The following is a 14,625-nucleotide window of genomic DNA, read 5'->3' as shown; positions in this document are numbered from 1 at the left end:
TACCTATCACCGGAAGGGACCTTGAAAGGTCATTGAGTCCAGCTCCCTGCCTTCACTAGCAGGACCAAGTACTGATTTTTGTCCCAGATCCCTAAGTGGCCTCCTCAAGGATTGAACTCACAACCCTGGGTTTAGGAGGCCAATGCTCAAACCACTGAGCTATCCCCCCCACAAAAAAAGTATTATTGGCTAATTTAACCCACAAGTCACTCATATAGAAACGGGCAAAAGTTGGAGCAAATAGTTAAGTTGATAAAAAGTTGGCAAATGATACAAATACTAAGATCTGGTATTTAGTGGTAAACTAAGGATAGCAAAGCCACCTGAACTGAAGCTTTGCAAACCAACCAACCAAACACAAATACAAAAACCACATTAAAAAAAACAAGAAAAAACCCTGACTCTGGACAGGTGTAGGGTGCATTGCTACCCCCATCCCTGCAGGAATTGAGATCAAACGGTGGTGGAGGAAGGAGACAAAACCTTCCCTGCTCCCTCAGAAATTATTGTTGCTGCTCAGTTGGAGCAAGGCCTGCATAATTAAGTGCATCACTTGATAAGATGTCCCACTCATTTCCTTCTTCTCTTTATTTTGCTTTAATCTGCATTCCTTCTTTTTTCAGGGGTTTACCACTTTTACCAGCTATCAGTACCTCCAGGTAACATTTTGTAAGTAGCAGATGATTCTCTCTCTCTCTCTGTATACAATATATATATATATATATATACACAGAGAGAGAGAGAGAGAGAGAGAGAGAGATGTATTACTGCATAAATGAAATATAAGCAGAGTATTTTCCCCTGCTTTTCTCTTGGCATTTTTTGAATGTTCTATCATGATATCTAGCCTATGAGTATTATTTATGTTAGTTTTTCATTCTATTTTTCCTCCTTAACAACATCCCATGAAGTAAAAAAAAAAAAAAAAAAAAAAGATTAAAGTCTAGTGATTCTAGAAGCCCTGGCCAGAGCTTAATGATTTTAGCACTGCTAGATCTTTTCTCAACACCAACCAAACAACCTTCCCTTCCTTGCTCTGGCTCTTGGTGTTGTGCCAAAAGGCAGTAATGGGATCGAGATACTGCATTACCCTCCATATTACACCTCACAGAGAGTTTTATCATAGGACTCAGGAACTTTGGATTCCCAAATTAGATTTGTATCAATTCAATGTTTCCTTAAAATCACTGTCAGCTGCATTAGTCAGAACAGATTGGAAGTTTGACTCTGGGATTGATTCTCCTCTCACCCCAGTTTCAGTCTGGTGTAACTCAACTGAACTACTACTGATTTATACTGCTGCAAGTATGTGAGAAGAAAATGTGGCTGTGTGTGAATAGAGAGTGAGGAACAGGAAGCAGAAAACCCCCCTCTACTTAATGGAAAAAGAAAATTATTTAGGTAACTAAGTTCCACCCTTTCAAACTCCAATTTCATTGCTCATTAAAGAAAATTTGTCCTATAGGAAGCAGTTCAAAAATTAAATGTTTAAATTTATGTATTGTTACATTTCCTATTGGAGAGAGCATTGAAAGAAATAAGTAAAAAAAAATCAGCTATGAATTGAAGGAGATTTTAGATACTGGTAGTACCATTTACATTAAAAAACATCATCTTTTTTATTTCTCCCTTGGAAACTTATACCTCTGGTTCTTACCCTACTTTTATTTCTTTAAATGGTGCCCACTGTGAAGTATCCCAAGTGACTAGTAAAAAATTATGTTATAATATGGTAACAAACCAGTGCCGACCTAGGAGTTCAGGGTCATCACTATGCCGCATGCCAGAGCCACTCAGAACTTGAAGCAGCAACAGGGACAAGCATACTAGCCAGTGCATTACAGTATCATACGACAGGCTCAATTTTCTTATAATGGAACTGCTTTACGCTCAACTGTTTAGTTTGAATGAATATTACTTTATTTCTCCTGAGTCTCTTTCCTCATTCTCCTCATATATGCACTTTAAAAAACACCAGAACTTAAGGATGGTTTATTAAAATATTTTGAAAAAAATCAAATTGTGATCTAAAATGGGGGCATTAAGCGGATCACCCACAAGACACTGACAAGATCAAGGCACTTGCTTGCTAACTGTATGGCTTCATACACTCACCACTTTAGACTGCAAGGCATTAAAGCGAGTGACAAAAGGCTTTGTGACTCAATGTAGCTGATCAGTATGTAGATTAAACTCACCTTGAATGAACAAAGATCAGGTAGGAGAAAAATCAAAGAGCCACAACTCAAATTCATGTAAGAATTAAGTCAGGGGACCTAGGGAGATGAAATAGAACAGCTACCTTAAGGGGGTAGAGCGAAAATAATTCAACAGTGTAATATCTAAACATTGCTTGGGATCTTGTTTTCACCTAAAGCCAAGATTGGAAGGCTCAAATAGGTACCAACAACAAGCTCATATCCCCCCTCCCTCAACTGCTTCCCTGATACCTAGAAGAATATGAAAATAAACAGTCCCTTTGCATCAAAGCAAAGCTGATATTTCAGCTGACAGACAAGTCTTTCCTCGGTGTCTTTCTTTCCATAATGTGGTTGGGAGTTGGAGAGCTGTGGTGGAGGAAGATAGGAGCAATGTGTCATACTATTTGTACTTCATCGATTGGTATAATCATCCTTTGGTTGAAAATACAATACCATCCTATTTAGTATGGTGCCTTGCATGCAAACTCTATCTCAAAATGTGTTGCAGAGTTAAATAAAACAGTTTCACAGGGGAAAAGATGTGTTTGCAGATTAATTCAAGCATTAAGACAGAGTTCTGACAGAAGCAGCTGCAGAAGAGAAGATCGAGAAGTGGACAAGTTATGTTAACAGCCAAAGAGAAGGCTCATGATAGATGAAGAGAGGGCTAGTTAACAATGTGGAAAGCTGCCCAGCATTTCTTCACTGCTCTCCCACAATGGTAAGACAGGATGCCAAATTATTTTTGTCACCTAAAGCCAGCACTGTTCAGGATCATATAATTTATGTTTCTCTGCTGTCTTCAGTACTACAAATCTGATTAGACATCTTTTGAGCTATATTTGCAAGCCAGCCTCCAGGTTGCTGCACACAAATCTTCCACAGACACACATATGCCTGAGCCAACCCCTCATTTCCACGAACAAATCCCAGTGTATACAAACCATTCAACTAGCATGTGTAAAATTTAGGTTCACAAATTGAGAGGCCTGCTTGAAAACTTAGTCCTTCAAGTTCTTTTATTCTGAATGTATGCATCTTGCCCATCTCTCTTACTATACACATTTACCATGCCAGAGAGGTAGCATGGTGCTACATGCCAGGCACTAGATATAGCACGTCACAACCTGGGTTCTTGTTCCAGTTTTGCTATGAGAGTTTGGGTGACTTGTTGCATCGATTTGTTCTTCAGTTTTCCAACCATTCCCTGTTAGGGAGGATTCAGTATTTAGTTGGACCCTTAATGCACATTAATTCAAGTTTTAAAATTTGCTATGAAATGAAAAATGTGTTTTTGGGTAGTGTTCTGTACCAGTCTGAAATGATTTTCCCTAGTTCAAATTTCAAATGCGTAATATGGTGGTCAAAAAAATGAAGAAATGTAAAGATCTCTCTCCTCTCCCTAGAAAAAATGCCCATTAGTATAAAGCAGTTCTGTTTGAAACCCTGAACATATACTGAAACACAATGATGCAGCACATTGTATTCCAGCACTAAGCTTGTCACTATGAAACATAGAAGCCTTTTAGCACCACTTTGGGGCTTGTTACTGTTGTTCATATCACCTTAAATTATATAAAATACATTCACAGTGAGACAGGGCCTGCACAGCACCATCATCTTGCACCAGTCTGATCTGAAGTCGCTCTATATTAAGATCCAGTAACTTCATAGTCAAACAATGACGTAACTAGTCTGTAAATTCAGGGAGGAGAAGTTGGCATGTGAAACAGTGGGGCCAAGGTTTAAGATTTAAGATGCTCTTTAGAATGTATAAATCAGGGGCATCTTCAGTAAACTGTGCTCACTTTTTTTTGTTTGTTTGTTTGTTTGTTTTTAACAAGTGGGCATTAAATGGGATTCTGTGCTAAATCTTTCCCCGTGATGAACTCTTGTAGATTTCCATTTCATCACACACCATTTACAATTGGGGGCTAAGGAATGCGATCTCAGGACTACATAGCTGACAGCTTTTTTGTTGTGTGTGCTTTTGTTTGTATTGTTTTGTTTTTTAAATTAAAAAAACCGGCTACCCTTAAGAGAGTTACCTGATAGGATGATTAAGGAGTCCTCTCTGGTTCCCTATCTCCCCTATTCAACTGCATTTCCTTTTCTCTTTTGGGACAGCATGGCTGATACAGGACACTATTTATTCGGGCAGGTACTTCTTCCCTAGGGAGGAGTTTCTCACAGTCCAGTTACACCTTAGCTCTCCTGATTTAAACATCTCCTTTTGTTTCACTGCACAGTACTGTTTTTCTGGAAGCATCGATTGTTGAGTTCTTTACTTTTTTCATAAGGAAGGATTGGTGTGGTTACTTCCCTAGTAAAATGAGGCTCTGACAAGGGCAGTTTTCCTACCCATGTTTTTTTCTCCTCTTCACTTGTCGCCTTCACCATGACCTGTGGTAGTCTGTCTAGTCTTATCTTTGTAACTTAGATTTTAATGGCCTGCTTTTCAGAAGTGCTGGGCATCCACAAATCCCACTGAAGTCCATGGTAACTACATGAAAATCAGTCCATACATGATCCTTGGTGCAGGATAAACAAGCAGGGGCCTTGTTTCCTTTGTCTCTGTTACACGCCACGCCCATCTCTAATTTTTTAAACTAACTGATTATCAACAATGCACTTAAGACTTTGAACAAACCCTTGTACAGCTATTTACCTCTCACTTGTGGTCACAAATTAATACAACAATGGTGAAAAGCTTGCAGATGTGCCTGCCCCCACAGCCATCACCTGAGCACCAGCCATTTCTCAAATGTTCCTATTGCAACCATCACAATTACATTTTATACAGCTGGCACTGCCTCCTGTGGCACAGCACTGCCAAGTGGCCCCATAGAAAGCAACAGCCATCTTGTACAAACAAGCACACAAGAACTTGACAACGTCCTGTCCCCTCCCTTATGTAGTTCTCACATTTTCTCTCCTTGATCAATCTATACACAAAAATAACTAAAAAAACAGAGTTATTTGTACTGTACTATTTAGGTCAGACGTGTAAGTTTTAGCATTGCTTCCTTCTAAGGTCAGGCTTAAAGCACCTACAAAAGAACATAATCTCTCTATAAAATGGGGGTTTTCCTGCTGTTTGCCTCAAGCTCTTCAGACTTCTCAGAGAGGCTCAGTACCGCTCTCTGTATGTAATATGCATAACTGCTTTTTTTTCCTTTAAGTTTGGCTTACACACCTGCGGTTAAATTGACAGGCAAACTTGATGTAAAAAGGGATTCGTCCTGCACAAACAGTTATACAGCATGTGGATGGTGGGTATACCTTCCTCTATATCTCGGAGCACAGATCACATGAATGAGGGTAACATACCCAATCGTCAAAGCTTCCTATGAGAGCAGGAGGCGAGCATAAGCACATCTCTGTCCTTGCCATCTAATACTATTACGACCATGTATTACTGATGTAAGGGACCAGAGTGACTGCCCAGAGAACATAATGGCCAACACCATTTCAAGCTTCTGCACACTACCCCACTAATGTGCCTCAGTCCTGATGGACAACCTCTAACAGTGAAGGAAAAACATTATCTAAGATCATTCAGTCCTTGGCCTTTTTGCTGACACTGCCAGCAATTCCGGATAGTATAATGATGGTTTTCATAATGCAGAACCTTGTAGTCATATGAGCACAGAGTCAGGAATAAGTGACTCCTGCATTCTACTCCTAGCGCTGACAAGAAGCTTGTTGAGACACTTTGGGCAATTCACTCGGCCTCTCTATATCTAGTTTCTCCATCTGTAAAATGGGGATAATAATACACTGATAAAACTTCAATAAATTAAATAGATAGATAGATAGATAGATAATGATCATGCCCATTTTACCACTAAGGAAAAATCAGGCAGAGAGAAGTTAAGTGTCTTGATTTCAAGTCACAAATGAAGTTTGTTTCAGAGCCTGGAACAGACCTCTGGACTTATAGTCCATGCCTTCATAAATAGACCCGATTCCCACTGGATCAAACCCCATTCTGGAAAAAGACCAATGTATACAGATCAGCATTTACTAATCCTTTCCCTTTTTAAACTAGTCAGCTGTAGAGATTAGAGGAATTTTCTCCTGAGAAATGCCAAATTACTACTACTTAATTGTCCTTTCACATTAAAATCATTTCTAACATTACAGCTGAGAAAATAATTTGAGAACAGAATAATTAAGAGTCCACCACTTCGTATGAGATTGAACAAATCATAACAATTTACAATATTAGCAAACAGTTTAGCAGTGATATGACCGAATCAGCACTGGCACGGAATGACATTTAAATAAGACTAATAATAATACTACATTCACTGGTTTTGTGTGAACTTCATTATAAAAATGTCAGAAGATAGAGAAATGAATAATCAGTGTCATACCAGAGCAGACGTATTCCTTTTTCTGAACATCCGCCACATTAAAACCCCGTAGGTGCACGGGTGCCATGCAGAATGTGAACTGCCCAATCGAGCGTCTCTGACGCAGCCAGTCAGACAGCCAAGCCAAGTGGCAGTCACAATACAGGTAATTGGAGTGAAGCCGCCTGCAATGGGCAGAAAGAGTCACATCACATCTGAATGTTTCAGGAACAGTGATTAAACAAAGCAAACTCATACAAATTTTCAGAGACGTTGTACTAAAAACCCTGCACACATTTTCACACAGGAGTAAGTTGAATTATTAGAGATAAATGTTGAGACTAGAGGATGAGGGGATCCACAAAATTGAAGGAGCTCTCATTTGATCAAATTGTCTTCTCTGTTATATTGAAAAGCAATAAGTGAACCTGACAAGAAGCAGAGCTCCAAGTAAGCATCCAAAAGGATGGGTGTGCAATCAACCCATGAAACTGAAATTTTTCCAGCAGACAGCAATCTTGGGTGAAATTATCAGTGCCAGGAGTACCATAGCAGCTTCATGGTAGTTGGAGGCTTTTACCTTAGGGGGGCATAGACAAAGCACAGAGGATCCCAAAAAAGATAATATCTATTAACTGAACTTTTTCTAATCCATGAAAGGCTTAGTTCACATTTAGGTGAAGATTCATCCTTCCCCATCATTAAGTAATTTAATACAAGCTTCACTTGTTGTCATGGCCATCCATTGAGCTTCTAAGAGGAGTCTGAGAAGTATTGTTCAGCAATGGGATGTCTATTTTACAGACTCACAGCAGATTGGAATCTTAGATACAAAATACTCAAATTTTGAGTACTTGTGCAATTTTGCTGCAGGTTTGCAGCCTACATTAATTGCTTCTCCCGCCCCCTCCCTCAACCATCAGTTCATTTTTAACATGATGCAATTTCACAAGAGAAGATGTAAACTTCTAAGTTTATACTAACAACTTTCAGAAGCATCATCTATCTTTAATCTCTCCCTCCCCCATATCTTTTAAATAGTAAAAATATAACCAGAGAATGAACCCAATACTGTTTAATAACTACCACAAACTTTAGGTCAAAGTTTAATAAGTTAAAACTGGCAAGATTAAACATTTCATTCCTTTTAATGAGTCATGAATTTGTAACATTATGACAAAGTTGAAATGACAACCCCCCCATCCCCCGTCGAAGACTGAAAATCGTGTAAGATATAGTTAGACAAAGCATTCTTAACTGCAGTGCAGTAATATATCAAGTATTATATTAAAAAAAAACAATTGGTGTGCACACAGGATTTAGCCTTGCCAGCTCCAGAAGAAATTAACCATCAGTCTAGAGATATTCATATTACACAATAGCAGTTGAGATCAGTGGTGGCGCCCGAGCTGACAGTCCCTAGATTTGTATGTCTGGGGGGAACCAGTGACACATCTTCAGTGGCTGGACCTCAAGCTTGGAATTCATTTCCATGCTTTGGCCAGTAGCACTTACATCTGCTGGGTACACTTCAGGGCACAATATAAAGCAGATCTATTCACCCAAGATTTCAATGAAGGGGCAGGGTGGGGCAGCAATGTTATTACATTTTGTGAAAGTTTCAGATGACACTGCATCAACTTAGAACTGTGGTAAAATGTTTTTATTATGAATTGCTTTTTATTTCATTTTTGATAGGCACAGTATATAAACTGAAAGAACAAATATATACATTCACAAAGCCGAGAAGAAACACTGTCTAGGAGAAGATCACCCTAATTGCAACAAGGCTGTGTCAACCTATAGATGAACAATTCCATACAACTAACCTGACAAAGAATTAGCATCCCTTCCCATCACAACATTCAAGAGTATCCTATGATGATATTCAGAATTATACTTTCTAAAGAAAGTAGGAACATGCCTTTTTTTGTTTTCAGACAGGGCTCATATGATAAAAATTTCACAAGAACTGCTTCCATATCTCCTATTTGTTTTCTTGCTAGATATGTAGAACCAGGGGCGGCTCTATGTATTTTGCCGACCCAAGCACAGCAGTCAGGCTGCCTTCGGCGGCATGCCTGCGGGAGGTCCGCTGGTCCCACGCCTTCGGCGTACCCGCCACCGAATTACTGCCAAAACCATGGGACCGGCGGACCTCCCGCAGGCATGCTGCCGAAGGCAGCCTGATGGCTGCCCCCTGTGGCTTGCCGCCCCAGGCACGCGCTTGCTGCGCTGGTGCCTGGAGCCGCCCCTGTGTAGAACTAGTTTCTGGGTTTAAATATTTTAAAAGTGGGAACTATATTCCTCCTCAATCTGCCTGCATTGTCCCATGTGAACCCTATCTTTAGACTTGATGATGTTATTTGTGCTGAAATTCTGCAGCATGCCATGGGTGTATGGGAATTGCTCTTGGTTCATTGTAAACAAGCTGTCAAGCTTAACCAGGTAGCCTGTAGGAATATGTCTTTGATACACAAATTAATGAATACAATAAGAATGCTTGAAAAGGGCTCCCATTGTGGCTGAGAAACACAGCACAACAGTCCCTTGTGCAAGTCAGGAGCACTGCAGCCATTTGGTGGGTTTTGGGTTTGTTTGTTTTTTTTTGTATATTTTACATATTTTTTTAAATGTAATCATTTACCTCTGCAGTCACTCACAGATGCAGAGACAACAGTAGACTGACCATTAAAGAAATTAATACAGAGGCCATGTTTAGCATAAATAAAGTTGTTTCACGCAAAAGCAGATCAATACAAACTAATTCCTGTAAATTCTAATCACGAGGCAAAAAATAAATAAATCAATAAAACACGAAAAACAACAGAAAAGAGGAGTTAGGTTGAACAGATCAGCATAGAAGAGCTGATTTATTTTATTTTTAGAAAGGATTCTTAAATGCTACAATTACATTAGTACATTTTTCTTTCCCTTAAAGGTCATATTGACTGAACACTCTTAATTTTTCCTCCCATGTTCTTCACAATGGAATGGATTTTTTGTTTTTTAAACTTTACATGACTCTTGTCCTTATAAAACAAGCTGGATTGAGAGCACTGAGAATAAACTTTTTAGCTACAGAACAAGTACAGTACAGGCAGCTTCCCCAACTGCCTGTCAATGGACCTCAGCACTCACTATAAAGAATTACATCCAGTGTACTCTACCTAGGCCCATTCAATCTCTGGCCTCTCTATTAAACCTGCTAACACAATAGCCAGGTGTGATGATATTTTTGTGATATGGACACCTAGCCACTGGGAACTAAATGAAGACTATATTCATTCCATCTAAGGTACTGCACAGGCATCAGATGGCTGGATTTGAACCACTGACTGAAGGATCAAATACTACATCCTACCTCCCCAACCCAAGTCATCATGCCTGCAACAAATTCTATGCAACTTGCTTTCTCTCATAGATTTTGCCCCTTTATGAAAGCAGCTTCTTTGAGGTGTGTATTAACATGGAAGAGAAAGAAAAAAAAACCGTACAAAGTAAAATCAGAAACGTGACATGAGAGAAGGTATTGCTGTCCCACCCCCCATTAATATCTTCATATAAACATTTTACCTAACAGAACAATAAGAGACCTATTTCTAAGTTGATTTGTGCAGAGATGCGTTACCTGGGCAGTTGCAAAGGGGCATTATTACCTATTTCAGCAAACCACATGTTTAATATCAAAGCCACATTATCCTGCAATATGTACCAACAATGGTTAAGTGTGTTTCTAATAATTTTTATCTATGAAAAATAATATTAATATTTAGACATCATCTTTGTGAGATGTGATGGTGATGATTTGAGGAGAATGAAACAATTCCAGGAAGGAGCAGTGGAAGAAGTCATGAAATATTTGTGGTATCTGTGTTTATCTTACATTTATTATTCTTTTGATGGCTTTACTATCTCTGACAAAGTAGGGGGAAGGTAAAATGAAAAATTAAACCACTGTATTACAATTCTACCCTTCTGCATGGGGCTTTTAAAAAAATACTGAACTGTTTAGAAGGGATGTAATTTGGCAGTCTTTGAGACTCATACATGCCACTTGCTATTGATGAAACTACCTTTGTAGAACATAAGGTGAATAAATACAAATACCAGCTTTTAAAGGTGCCCTTTTAGCCACAGAGTCTAAATTAAATTTCCAGCAAATCCTTTTAGAGTGGGTCAGCATTTGTGTTCTGTAAAATGTGGCTCTCAGAATTCAATATAAAAGCTTCTCTTTATAAATCCCATTTATGACTTCCTTCCTTTTTTTTTTTCGTTCCCTTTTTTTCTTCTTTAATTACAGCAAAGGGGGATTAGTCAGTGTAAGTCTCCAGGGAGCGATATACAAAGCCATCTCCGAAATTAAACTAAAGGGAAAATGGCAGTAGGCACTGAGCTCTGGGAACAGACAAGACTGATTGATCTGAAGTAGTCAGGCAAATATTCTGGATCGTTAAAGGAGAGAAATATCTTAACCCACGCTTCAACTCCCCCCACGAAAAGACAAAAATATAAATTATCTTGATCAGTTACATTAATGCTAGCATCTTTTAATGTCATCCTTCAGAGAAAAAAAGAAAGTAAATATAAATCAGTAGTTATCACTTTACAGAAAACAGCCTATCAGTATGGACAGATAAGAACCATTTTTCTTCAGTTCACTTAACTGGCCTACTGTGATTATATGAAAATATATATCCAAACATAGCATTCTGCTTCCCACTAGTATGAGCAGGCTGCTAGTAACTGGCTTGCTGAACATTTTGGAGTAAGCACATGTTGGCTTGTTTTTATACGCTGGAGTAAAACCAAACAGGTGTTTCTTCAAAAAATGACTTCTGGAGCTGTGTATTCATTTCAAGGGAATGATTTTGGAAATGGCTGGGTGAGGTAGAGCTGCAAAGCTGATGGCATTACCGTTTGGAATTTTACCTCTAAGCCCTCGGTCTAAATTCCACAAAAATTACACACAGGTCAATTTAATTCCCCTTGCATAAGGTTCTCCTAGAGCTGGCTGGATATTTTCCAGAGGAACCTTTTTCTATTGGAAAAAGCAGATTTGTCACAAGAGAAAATGTTTTGCAAAAATGGGACAATTTCTATTAAATTTTATTTGGAGAGAAAAAATTCAAACAAAATATTTTAGATCTTTTGGTGCAAAATGACTTTTTGTTTCAAAATGTATTGTATGTTCTATTTAAAAAATAAAAGTAATTTAAAATGTCAAAATCAGATTGAAACATTCTGACTATAAAAATTAAAGATTTTGACTGACAAACAATTTTTTAATTAAATTTTGTTTCAAGGATATTTTGAAATTTTTGGGTTTGTTCCATTTTGGAACAACTTTTTTTTTAACCTCATAGAATTTCCCACTAAATGAAAAATCTTGTTTCTGCACTGCTCTGATTTCTACATTATCCTAGGTGAAACTGTGCATGCATTTAAAAGCTGTGTGACCCCAACGTATTGAGATTTGCATCAGCTGTAAGGAAGGGTTCAGTTTGGCCTCCCAGTATCAACTAAATAACAGAATTAGATTTCATAATCAGCATGTGACGACAATTAGGCTCAATTGGTAATTTTTTTCTCCCAAAACTAGCTTGAGCTGGTTACCTTGGGGAGAGACTGAAATATGTTCTCACTCAATAAGAATTTACCTCATTCCTGTTTACAAGGGGTTAATGCCACAAAATAAAGTTTTGGCTTGATCTATTTACTGTCCTTTTGTTAAAGAAAAGTGGCTTAAAAAACCTTTATAAACGTATTCCTTGAATAAAGACAAATATTCAAAGCAAAGACAGAGTTATCCAGGCTGCTACTTATTTCTGAATTTAGTACTTACAGAGTCCTGATCTTTGGCATATGGTTGAAACTGGTAAGAGGGATGCGGGTGATGTTGTTATTGTTGAGAGTACTGTTAAAAAAGAAAGAAAAGAAAAGAAAAACAGAGTGATCAATTATTTACATTGCTTTACCAGCACACTCTTTATAGAAATGACCTGCTTCAACAACGAGTAATAAATCTATAGTGCTGCAAACAAGAAGACGTGCTGACAAATATCTCAGGAGCGATTTGTGAGTTGTCAGGAAGGATATTTTTATGGCAAAGTAACCAATAATTGCGCACAAGTAAGCAAAAATTGCTATTTAACATGCCCTGCCCTGCGTAGCAAGTAGCACAAGATTTTATCCACTAGAGTATTTGTTTTCAAACAAAAGGGGAGATGTTGGCACTTAAAGCCTTGTTAGCACAGCCCGTTTGCAATAAGACATACAGCTCAAATTGCTCTGTTAGAAACACATGGATGAATGAGGAATTCTTGTTTGGTTTCCTTAGGAAGAAATATATGGAACGTGGAATGTACCAGAATAAACATTTCCTGTTCAAAGCATATAAGGGTTTCAAATGGAAAGTCCATCAAGTATATTTTATTAGAGCTGGTCTTAGACAGAATGGGACCCCGGTTGCCATTAGGGACCCTAATCATGTTTTTTATGATAAAATGACTAGTTTAGCATCAACTGGAGTAGGTTGCCCTCATTTATGTTGTTCCTAATTATATCAGTGACTCTCTGGAAAATAAGAAGCTACAAAGTTTATCAATGACGGCCTGGGAAATGGAACACACACATCAGGAGGGTATACTTCCCACATTCCAATTGCTCAGAAATTGCAACTACTGCAGCCTACTGTGTCAAGCAACTTGATCAAACCTGACTATCTGTTATCTACCATGCTTCACTGTCCATCTTACTTCTAACTGAAATGGTGAAAGCTCTTCACATTTCCCTTATTTAAAATGCAAACACACAGCAGTTGTTTATAGCAATGGCCCAGCAGGCTGTACATTAAAACAGCCATAGTGCAGTGTTTTGGGCGATTACTGTAGAAACCAATAGCTTGGGCTTGTTTTAAATTAAGGGCTGTAAGCTTTGTGCAGGTGATAAAATAAACAGCCACCTTAAATAATACTTTAAAGCATTACTACTGTTACTTACACCTGAATTGTTCAGTAGTTATGAATTATGACAAATTCAGTAGTATTTGTGCAGGGCATTTCATAAAAAGATTTTCAAGAGCTTTAAAATAATTAACTAATTAACCTTCTAATTCATCTGTAACTTCTTTCCAACAGATGACTCGTTTTCTGTATACTAGAGATCTGCGTGTACAACAGAAACCTCTCAGTAGATTCCCAGTTTGCACAGTGTTAGTGTACCATAGCCTACAAAACAATATATTGCAGTATTTTAGCTCCACTAGAAAAACTGGTAATGTCAGATGTTGGCTCAAATCAGAAATCACTCTCAAATATGGAGGGGATAGGATGTCTGAAATCCAGACCAGAACTAAGATACACATTTCACAATTTGAGCCTAATTGGAATCCCAAATTCAGAACACCCCAATTTCATTGTGAAGGGCAAAGAATTAGGGAGGAAAGTACTGTCAATATCTGGAGTTGAATCCTGGATGCATCACTCATGGTACAAACTACTCAGGATAAACTGTGATGCCTCACAGTGAACTTCTCTTGAGGCTGAAAAGCTGCTTCATCTGTCCCACAGAACTCCCTTCTTAAGGGCATCATAATACCAAAATGAATTTTCCACTATAACAGTTTCCACTATGTATTTTAAAATAAAGCTCTCTTAATATGTAATTATTATTGCTAGATTATGGTATCTAGCAGATGGTGCAGGAATGGAAGTCGGTGGTAGACAACTAGCCAAAAGAAGTGTGTGGCACAGAAATTTTCATTCAGACAAATGAAACATTCTGTAGGAATAAATGACAGCAAATATTGTCCAGTGGCTCAAGCAGAGGATTATGATTCAGAACTTCTGAGTTCAATTGCTACTCTGTCACTAATTCTGCCTGTAATCTTGGACAAGTCACTTAGCATCAGCCTCTGTTTCCCCATCTGTAAAATACTTATCTGCCTAGCCACAGAGATACTGATGCTTAATGTGTATAACACAGTCTGGATGAACCACCTTGGATGGGCTACAGAAGTGCTAAGCATTATTACTGTTGTTATACCTGTGTTCTGATTTTGTTCA

At 38.3% G+C, this 14,625-nt stretch overlaps 1 protein-coding gene across 3 annotated transcripts in view; it reads right to left on the bottom strand.

Annotated features, from left to right (window-relative positions):
* The window catches only part of SLIT3 (slit guidance ligand 3), a 768,837-nt gene that overhangs the window by 282,606 nt on the left and 471,606 nt on the right, over positions 1-14,625 (bottom strand). For all 3 annotated transcript variants that reach the window (XM_045026794.1, XM_045026795.1, XM_045026796.1), the window contains 2 exons: positions 12,405-12,476; positions 6,581-6,744 (listed from right to left, as the gene is read on the bottom strand). In XM_045026794.1, coding sequence (XP_044882729.1) covers positions 6,581-6,744; positions 12,405-12,476 — 236 coding nt within the window. The remainder of the gene's footprint in view (positions 1-6,580; positions 6,745-12,404; positions 12,477-14,625) is intronic.

Source organism: Mauremys mutica, chromosome 8 (assembly GCF_020497125.1).
Source record: "Mauremys mutica isolate MM-2020 ecotype Southern chromosome 8, ASM2049712v1, whole genome shotgun sequence".
Classification (NCBI taxonomy): Eukaryota; Metazoa; Chordata; order Testudines; family Geoemydidae; genus Mauremys; species Mauremys mutica.
The sequence above is the reverse complement of the archived record's forward strand: the minus strand, read 5'-3'. Positions and strand labels throughout refer to the sequence as shown.